This window comes from Enhydra lutris, unplaced genomic scaffold, assembly GCF_002288905.1.
Source record: "Enhydra lutris kenyoni isolate GAN:26980312 unplaced genomic scaffold, ASM228890v2 scaffoldscaffold91, whole genome shotgun sequence".
NCBI lineage: Eukaryota > Metazoa > Chordata > Mammalia > Carnivora > Mustelidae > Enhydra > Enhydra lutris.
The window spans coordinates 3,471,929-3,482,519 of record NW_019154175.1 but is presented as its reverse complement, the minus strand read 5'-3'; the positions used below and the strand labels follow the sequence as shown (position 1 = coordinate 3,482,519).

Sequence of the window (10,591 nt, the reverse complement as noted above, 5' to 3'; positions counted from 1 at the left end):
TCTACCTTGTACTTAAAATAGTACTTGATACAGAGTAGGTCCTCAAAAAAGTCCTGTTGAATTAATAGATAATTTTCTTATTAAATGGATGATTTTATTCTCAGTGGGGTTAAAAAGATTTTCGTCTATTTTAAAAGAACGAGCTCTCGGGGCACCTGGGTGGCTCAGTGGGTTAAAGCCTCTGCCTTCGGCTCAGGTCATGATGCTGGGATCGAGCCCCCGCATTGGGCTCTCTGCTCAGTGGGGAGCCTGCTTCCTCCTCTCTCTGCCTACCTCTGCCTGCTTGTGATTTCTGTCAAAAAATAATAATCAATCAATCAATCAATAAATAAAAGAACGAGCTCTCAGTCATTCAAAAGTCTTCACTCTCCCAGGGGTCAGGATGATTAGGTCCCTTCTGGGCTTTGATTTCAGTGTCATTTCATTTAGAAGCGTCTCAACAGAGACGTTATATACTTACCTTCTGGTTCTTACTCTCATTGAGAGTTAATTATTTAATGGGCAACACAGTCACAGCATCCCATAATTGTGGAATTAACTCAGATTAAAATATAAACATTTTGATGTAACTTAGAGCACTTGGGTTTTTTCCAGAAATCTTTTGTCCAAATCCTCCCTCTATCCTTAATGGGCAGCACAATGGGCCTTCTCAGGGAGATGTTCCCTATGGGACGGAAATAAGTTACATGTGTGACCACCACCCAGCCAGAGGGATGACCTTCAACCTCATTGGGAAGAGCACCCTCCGCTGCACAAGTGACAATGAAGGGAACGGGATTTGGAGCAGCCCTGCCCCTCGCTGCAAACTTGCTGGTCCTGCAGGTTAGTACCCAGGTACCTCGAATGGATTCAGAACATCTGACCAAGACCCTTGACAGTTCCATAAGATATGGTGTTTGCGTGTGGGTTCAACATTGTCATAAGCGAAAGGGTCAGAGTTGCATGCATAGCTCAAACAGATGACTCCAAGCTGTGTTTGAAGAGTAAGATGTGAATAACTCTTCTTGCTGGTGTAGTGGTGACCCAGTGGGGTAAGAGGAGAGAAATAAGGGTGAGGGGAAGGCAGTAAGCACCGTGTATAAATCAAGAAGAAATACATATTCTTTGGAGAGGACATGAGAATAACTGGCTGTACACTAACCAATGCCAGGATAACTGATACACACTCCCCGCAGGTTCAGGGGCATGCAAAGAATCAAACTGGCAATATGGAGAGTATTTAGCTAAGGCTTTAGCTAGTCCTATGCTGAACAGGCTAAGTAACCAAAAAGACGCGTCCTTGGTAGCTTAAGACCCTGACTCAAAGTATGACCATTTGTCAGCTGGCTTCTGAGCCCCAACTTAAACTTTGTCCTTGAACTTTTCCATTGGGATAGTTAGAAGCAAGGAAAATAAAAAAAAAAAAAAAAAGAAGAAGAAGAAGCAAGGAAAATAAGCTCAAGGAAGAGTATGAAAGAGAAAGAGGCTTTTTCTTCCTAAAGACTGGAGGTTACCTGGTTCTTGAGTCCTGACTGTAGGCCTTCCCAAGATGGAAGCGGGAGTACACTGGGCATGTGGCACCAGATGTGGAATACTCATGAGAGAGAAAAGCATGCCAATGAGAAAAGGCAACGCATGATAAAAGGCATTTAACCCTTCTTTGGTGTCCCTCCCCTTCCAGCTGGATGGTTATATCAGAATCCAGGGATATTTCCTTAAATGAAATTGCCTAGGCCACCAGCCATGCCTGTTGAATGGACAAAGAGAAGCAGTCGCCTCCAAAAAGGAGATAGTTGAATATAACAGACTCTATTCAAAATATGCAGCAGGAGATCTACCCTCTCATTAAGAAGACAAAGCAGCTTAGACAAAGCTGCTCAATGGCTTAGTCTGTTTTGTCCTTGTTCTTAAATATCTGGCTTAGTATCAGAATGAGAAGAGTGGTAAGTAGTTCCCTAGGGGCTTCCATACAAATTACCACAAACTAAATGGCTTAAGACAACAGAAATGTCCTCTTTCACAGAGCTGGGGCTAGAAGTCTGAAATCAAGGTGTTCGCAGGTCTGCACTCCCTCCCAGAACTCTAGAGGAGAATCCTTCTTTGCTTTTCTCAGCTCCTGGTGGCTCCTGGCATTCCTTGGCTTATAGACACATCATTCCAATCCCTGTCTCTGTTTTCATGTGGCCTTCTCCCCTGTGTCTCTGTGTCTCAAATGTCCCTCTCCTTCTCTTATAGGCACCAGCCATTGCTGGGCTTAGGGCTCACCCTGGTAATCCAGGATGATCTTAACCTTTTTTTTTTTTTTTTTTTTCCTTAGAAATTTTATTCTCCCCATCACACTATTGAAAGCTCCCTATAGGGGCGCCTGGGTGGCTCAGTGGGTTATGCCTCTGCCTTCGGCTCAGGTCATGGTCTCAGGGTCCTGGGATCGAGCCCCGCATTGGGCTCTCCGCTCAGCTGGGAGCCTGCTTCCCCCTCCCTCTCTGCCTGCTGCTCTGCCTGCTGCTCTGTCTGCTTGTGCGCTCTCTCTCTCTCTCTCTGTCAAATAAATAAATAAAATCTTAAAAAAAAAAAGGAAAGAAAGAAAGAAAGCTCCTTATAAAACATTAAGCAAAAGCAATTCATGGAAAGAAAAGGAAATATATACAAATATTTATTCCAAAAGCAGTAGCACTGCAAATATCAATTGATTTTAAATAGAATATATCAAGGAAGTAAACAATTTTTAAATACCTTTCAAAAACATAATTTCATTTTGAGAGTGTTACTTTAAACATAGCTGAAAAGACCCTTATTCCATGTAAGTTTCCATGGTGAGGTCCTGGATGGATGTACCTTCTGGGGGAACATCATTCAACCCCATTACAACTAGTGACTGCTATTTAGAGCCAGAGAGGCTGCTTGTGGTGGGCACCCTGAGAATGAGGTAGGGAGGAATAAATGGAGAGAGAAGGTAAAATATGTGTTGATATACATGAGTATATTAACACCAAGAAATGAGGATATGAATGATTAACCCTACACACAGGCAGTCTGATAGGCCTGACACATGAAACCATTGGCTAAAATTCTTGCTTTGGTGAAACAAGAGCAGAAAGGCCAGAAAGGTGAATACTCTTCCTAGTAGTAAAAAATTTCCTGATGAGTAGATGCTGTTGGAAAGCCCCATGCTAAGGTAACTTGAAGGGGATGAAAACCTTTTGCCATTATTGTAAGTCTTCTTCTCTGAGCCCATCTACCAGCTTCACTGGAAAGAATGAGAAGGTAGGCTGGAAATCACTCTGCTCACTATGGTTTTCCTGTGGTTTTGCTCTCCAGGTTACTGTAAAGCCCCAGAAGAGTTTCCGTTTGCCAAGCCTACAGTCCTGACTGATGAGTCTGAGTTTTCAATTGGGACATCTTTGAATTATGAATGTTCCCCTGGGTATTTTGAGGCTATGTTTTCTATCACCTGCTTAGAGCACTTGGTCTGGTCGAGTGCCGAAGGTATCTGTAGACGTGAGTAATACCATCCTGGAAGCTAATTCATGTATGTCAAAGCATCTGTGGGATCTAATTTAATTTGTTCAGATTTTGTAGGCAAGATATCAAGGTTTGCCCAAGGTATTTAAATGGAGGGTAGACTTTGTCAGTCAGCCTTTCTTATGGCCTGGAGTCTGTGCCTTGACTCCATGTTCATGTCACAGGAATGTCTCTCACAAAAGGAAGCCCAGGGGAAATTTCCATTCACTGGTGTTGATCTTTGATGGCTAAAACCCAGAAATGAATGAAATAGAGATGCCAAAGAAAATTATGTAGGTCACAGTGAATGGTGCTTGGTTAACCAAGATGGAGGTGAAATCCCAAATTTCGAGGCCTTTGATCCAGGCTGATGGGATAAGAAAACAATTCTTTATCCATCAGTGACTTTTATTGGGAGATTCAGGAGTAGTCTTTTAAAAAGCAGTGCTCTGTAGCTGCTTGATTCTGAGCTTGTATGGTGAATTTCCTCAAATGGTCAATTCTATGGAGCAATCAGATGTGTATATGCTGTTCGGTATGCTACACTCTGGGCTGAATCTTAAAAACTGAATTGAACTCTACACCTAGCCCCAAATTCTGCTTCTTTCCTACAGGAAAATCATGTGGAGCTCCACCAGAACCCTTTAATGGCACGGTGCATATAAACACAGATACCCAGTTTGGATCAACAATTCATTATTCTTGTAATGAAGGGTGAGTTGAGAGCACTATCCCTAGGATATAAGTTCCAGAACAACAATACTATCTCTGACCTAGTCTGACAAGGCAAACTAGACTATCACCTGCACTTCAGAAAGTTAGCAGTAAGAACTTCTGGATAGAGATGGTAGCTTGAGCACTGGGATATGACCAAAGGAAATAAAAAAGAAGTAGCAACCTGTATTTGTATGTTAATGAGGGGAGGGCACCAGGGTCCTGCTAAATGTAGTAATGTGGAACCTGGTAAGATATTCACTGGATAAAAAGGACTGGCCTGCTAAATGAGTAAAAAGAGAACTGCTAGCTGAACCTTGCATGCAACATTCTTAACTAAGATCAGCAAGTATATAGCTGAGTTGGAGGACCTTGAAGTTGGGGTTGGAGAGGAAGTCTCAATGTAGTAGCTCTGGGAAATGTATTAATATGCAAACTGGTGTGAACATTTATGGAGTTCTTGCCCTCAACTCTTCACTGGCACAGGGAACCTTGCTAGAAACCATTGCCTCAACATAGAGGGAGCAACTAAGGAATGTGTACTAACCTCTTGCCTCAAAAATTCAGAGAAAAAAAATAGAATTTTATTGGATTACAAAAGGAAATATATATGCATTAGACATATTTGGAAGCCATGAATAACTCAAAGATCAAAAAATTCAACATCCAGCATTCTACCACTCATCATAGTTAGTATTTTGCTATGAATTCTTCCAGGGTTTTTATCTGATAATTCACATATAATCCAGATGTCTGTTGAACTCAGTTGCCTTTAGAAGGGAGAGCTGGTTAAACTGGACACAGGCATTAATGCCATATCTGGAAAGCACTGATTCTGCCCTTATCATTGCCCTCCTGCCCCCAATAAGGGCTTCTGATTTCTCAGTTCATCAGTCCTTCAAATGATTGTTGCCCCAGTCAACATCAATGACACTATCAAGACAGTGAAAAGAGAGCCTACAGAAAGGCAGAGAAAATTTATAAATCATTTCCCTAACTAGGGTTTCATATGCATATTATATAAAGAAGTCCTGCAGCTCAACAACAGAAATGCTTACAGTGCAATTGAAAAAAAGGGAGCAAAGGATTGGAATAGACATTCCTCCAGAGAGGATAAGAAAATGTCCAGGAAACACATGAACAGACACTAAATATAATTAGTCATTAGAGAAACACACATCAAACCCACTTCACACTTTATAGGATGGCTCTAATAATAATAGGTGTTTTGTTTTTGTTTTTGTTTTGATGAAAAATAAAACTGTGGGGAGGATGTAGAGAAAATGAAACCATTGTGGTTGGTAGTGGGATTGTTAGTGGGCATATGGACTGGTGCAGCCGCTGTGGGAAACAGTTTGGTGATTCCAAAGTTACCATGGAATTACCATGTGACCCAGCAATTCCAATCCTAGGTATGTATTCAAACAGATTGAAAACAGAGACTCAGACAGATAAAGGTTTATCAGCTGTTCTACCTATTTTTAAGTACATCCTGATAAATTACATTTTTCCTACAAAATGACACATCTCACAGATGTTTTCAATTTCATTGGGATAGAGGTCATAATATTTTTATAAAGTACATTATAATGTATACTTTTTAAAAAATATTTTATTTATTTATTTGACAGACAGAGATCACAAGTAGGCAGAGAGGCAGGCAGAGAGAGAGGAGGAAGGAGGCTCCCTGCTGAGCAGAGAGCCCAATGCGGGGTTCGATCCCCGGACCCCAGGATCATGACCTAAGCCGAAGGCAGAGGCTTTAACCCACTGAGCCACCCAGGTGCCCCTAATGTGTACTTTTTTATAAAGTTTCCTCAGTATCTATAATGATAACTATTTTCTCATTCATGTGTATCTGTAGATTTGTTATTTTGTGATGTTATGATTGGCCAAGTTTTGTTTATTTTAATCAGCCACTTTAAAGAAACTGCTCTTTGATTTACTTATCATTTCTATTCTCTTTTTCGTACTTATTGGTTTATTTTACTGGTTCCTCAGACCAGCTTCCTTTATATATTCATGTTCATAGTCTTTAAAACATCTAAAGTAAAATGTTGGGTTCACTTATATGAAATTTTTTTAAAATTTTTTGAAGATTTTACTTATTTATTTATTTATTAGAGAGATAGAGAAAGAGTTTGGGGGTTGGGGACAGAGGGACAAGCAGACTCCCCACCCAGCACAGAGCCGGATGTGGGGCTCTATCCCAGGAGCCTGAAATCATGACCTGAGCCAAAGTCAGGTGTTTAAACAACTGAGCCACCCAGGCACCCCTGAACTTTTTCTTGTCAAATGACAAAAGTATTAAATATTCCTCTAAGGCAGTTTTGGTATCAGCATCCCAGAAATTTTCAAAGAGTAATATTTGCATCAGCATTTATAAGGAAGGCACTGAATAATGAATGTCAGGTTTATCACTACAGGTTGTTGAGGCCAGTTGGCATTCAAACTCTAACCTTAGTAACTGTCATGTGAATTCGGACAAATTTGTTAAACTCTGTTTTCTCTTTTGTAAAATGGGGGCTAGGCGTAATATTCACTTAAAAGCATCATTTTAAAAATTAAGTAAGTGTATCTATGTCAAACACTTTGAAGAGTGAAACACATGACTCGCTGATCATGTTGTTCTTATCCTAAAGGTAATCTGCAATGTCTGTTTTACTTTTGTCTTTGACCAAGATCCTACCCAACCTTTGAATTTTTTATTTATTCTGTAGTTATTGATTGCTAGTGTTATTGTATTATAATGAGAGCATATAGCTGTTTTGATTTTTCCTATGTGCAAATGTATTGAGATACACTCTGAGGAGTGATATGTTACAACTTTTATAAATGACTCCTCGAGAGAAAGCTTACATTCTCTGTAAAATACAAAGTTCAACACACAACTGAATGTGTGACAGAATCGTATCTGTGAGCTACTTTTAATCATTTGCAGCCTATGGAATATCTCCATAGATTCCCTCTACTCCAAACTAATTCTAAGTCCATGAACAAATAGGAAGGATAGAAGTAGCACCATATTCCAGCCCTTACATATCCCATCCCTGAACTTATGTAATGGTCTCTCCAATGTCTGTGTCAGCATGCTTCTGCACAGTGTGTATTTTGCTCACAGGGAAGAGAATCTCAGGGCTTTTCTTGATCAGAGGTTAGCTTCAAGGCCACCTGAATTCCTAATGTCCTGGGAAGCTAAGGAGTAGGCTGGAGTAAAAGAATTTCAGAGAGATGGGAAATCAAGTCAGAAAAAATTACAACAATTGCTACTGGAGCATATTAGTGTCTCATAATACATTCAAAAATATTTCCTGTTTTTTACAGCCATACATAGACTGGAACCTGCCTCACATTTTTTACTCCAATTCTCTAACTTAGTCATAGTGAACACATTAAAAGCAACATCTATAGTCAAAAGTCATGACACCCATGATCCTGTGCTCTTAAGACAATTGTTAAATGTATAATAGGAGAAAGGCAGAAGGAAATACAGTAGGGCTTCTCAAATAGTTTCTTTGAAGAAATTTGGAGGATTTTGTTGGCGCATTTGAAATATTTGTTGGCACATTGGAAAAGATTTTACAACATACTCAATAAAAAGAAAAGTAACAATAAGTAAAACTCAATATAAAAGTGACTCAACTCATTTACAAAAGTACTCACTATCATTGCTCTACCCACATAGTTCCCGTCACCTTTATATCACTGTTTTTGGAAGACCTGGTATATAGGTTAGGATTGGATTAAGCTGTAAAAGACAGAACAAACAAAATAACGGGCTTAAACAAGATAATAGTTTACTTCCTTCTCAGGTTAAGAAGAGCAGGGGAAGTCCTTCAAGAAAACGGTAAAATGTACAAACCCAGGGCTAATAGGTGACTCCGTGATCCACATAAACCTGGGATCCTTCCACTTGAGACTCTGTGTCATCACATGGTCCAACTCTCGCCAGCAAAGAGAAACAATGGAGGAAAGGAACACCCATTCCTTTAAAGACACTTTCCAGAAGTTTCACACGACCCTCTAGGTGCATCCCTGTAGCTAAAACTTAGTCACGTGGCTATACACAACCACAGGGAACCTTTAATGAAGATGCCCAAAAGCCCGGTTAAAAATACAGGGCTCCATCCCTAATGAGAAAGAGGAAAGTAGATAATAGAGATACCAGGAGACTCTGCTACAAATGGTTACTGCCCTGATCACGTCTTCGATAATCAAGAAGCAAAGTTCTTAGCTGTTCCAGTAACTACTCACTATTATATGACATTGCATTATACCCCTTATCTTTTACTTAATCAAGTTTAACCCTACTCTACATGAAATGTGTGAATAGCTTAGCTGAATATCCTTTGTGACATTTCTTACAGTAACAGTATAGATACCTACTAAATAAAAAATAAGTGATGAAATGTTCCAATCTTGATGACCTACATTGAATGATTTTATGGCACAATAGGTAAGTACTCCCACCTATTACATTTGAGTCATCTTAGCAAAACCATCATCCTATCCTTCATCCAACAGATATTTTTCAAGTACCACGTGGTTAAAAGTCTCTAGGTGAGATTCTAGAGAATATAAATATTTCAATAAGATATCTTCCCTTAATCAAGGAGCTTGTCATTTCCTGGATGGACGTGCACATGGATAGACTAGCTCTTGAGGTTCCCTAAAGACAAGTACAAAATGTTCCTTGATGAAGAAGGGCATTATTGCATTCTGTAATGAGGGACTAGCAAGAAACATGGATGAAAGCGGTGAGAATTAAACCTGTCCTTAGAAATGACCAATTTTCAGATGGAAATGAGGATTCTTCCTTGACATCTCCTGTTTTAATCTGCCTGTAATTTGTAGCATCTATCCACAATTCTTTTCTCATAGGGACTTAAGTAGAAAATAAGTGTAGAGTATAATTTTTCCATTCTTTGCTTCTAGGTATCGACTCATTGGCTCCCCTTCCTCGGCTTGTCTCCTGTTGGGCAGTACTGTCACTTGGGATAAGGAAGCACCTGTGTGTGAGGGTGAGTTGACGTGGCCTTTTCCCCATAATTCCCTCTCCTCCATCCAAATCTGCCCCATGTTACAAAGAGGAAATCTGGTCCATCTTGCAAAGAGTAGTCTCTCAGATATTCAAAAACTGGAGTCATGGGCTGCATAGACCTCCAGCTGATTGTTTATTTTAGGAGGTTATTTATCTGGAACTGTGGATCTGAACTTAGGTAAAATTGCCCTCCTTTCCTACTTTGATAGTAAATGTTCTCCCGGGTAAAGATTTTCCTCGTGACTAAATTTAAAAGACAGTGAAGAAAATAAAATTTGTCTCTGCCACCTCTTCATAGCACATTATAAGCCCAAGAAGTGGTTTACTCCCTTCCGTATTATTTTTACTCTGAAAAATGAAACAAGATCTCATAAATCTTAGTGATTGCCCCAAGTCTCTGGTCATTTTGCACTTCATCCTTTCTTTAAATTCTTCAGGTTCATGTCCTGGTTGTATTTGTTCTTGATTAGTTGGCCATGCACCTTTTCAGTGAGATGTGATAAGGTGAACTTCCAAAACTCTGAGCAGCATGGATGAATGACAGATTGCAAATTGGTAAAATATTCAAACTGGAAGAAATCAGGATCACACACAGAACTGAGGACAGTGAAAGTGGGCACAAACTTCTGGAAGGGCTTATGAGCAATAGGTACAAAAGCCTTAATGTAAATGCCCTTCCACCTAGTAATTATATATCTGAGAATTTATCCCAAGAAAATAATCATGGAATTTCCCCATGATTTTGGTCCACAGGCACTCAATGCAACAATATTTAGGATAGTGGAAAATGTTAAGAATCTAAATGTTCAGCATGACTGGAAAACAGTTAATAGAAGAAATAAGTATGATAAGTTTTGAAGAAAGGCGGAAAAGTATACCATGACCATTAGAGATTGAGCTGCCTCACCCAAGTGGAAACAGACAGTATATTTATGTATCTATGTGCTCAAATATTAACAGGCACTAAAGATGATACTGTAGAAAATATATCCATAGCCGCAGGACCATATGCACACAAACACATCTGAAACAATATACATAAAGTTGCTAAAAATAGTTCTTTTTGGACCATCATCATTTTCTTCTCTTTGCTTGTCCATATTTTATAAATTTCCTCTAAGAAATGTGTTCATTATATTCACAGGTATTGATAAAAAGAAGATAACATTGGCTTTTAAAGATTCAAAGAAATGGACAAGGGGTTATATACAAAATGCCTTCTTTACCCACCAAAAATTTAAAATTCTCTGAAAAAATCCAAGTTAGGAAAATACTATCAATTTACTGTATCAATCTTCTAGGGGGACATCTTTCATGAAAATGTTTCCACATCTATATTTATAGGTCAATACACAT

General features: G+C 39.4%; 1 protein-coding gene across 2 annotated transcripts in view; it reads left to right on the top strand.

Annotated features, from left to right (window-relative positions):
* The first annotated feature begins 531 nt into the window (after positions 1 to 531).
* LOC111162350 (complement receptor type 1-like) overlaps positions 532 to 10,591 on the top strand; it is a 37,646-nt gene continuing 27,586 nt past the window's right edge. The window contains exons 1-4 of one of the 2 annotated variants that reach the window (XM_022526714.1): positions 532 to 822; positions 3,298 to 3,477; positions 4,095 to 4,194; positions 9,130 to 9,215. In XM_022526714.1, the coding sequence (XP_022382422.1) occupies positions 687 to 822; positions 3,298 to 3,477; positions 4,095 to 4,194; positions 9,130 to 9,215 (502 nt within the window). In that variant the 5' untranslated portion in view covers positions 532 to 686. The remainder of the gene's footprint in view (positions 823 to 3,297; positions 3,478 to 4,094; positions 4,195 to 9,129; positions 9,216 to 10,591) is intronic. The other variant, XM_022526712.1, reaches the window with a different exon arrangement.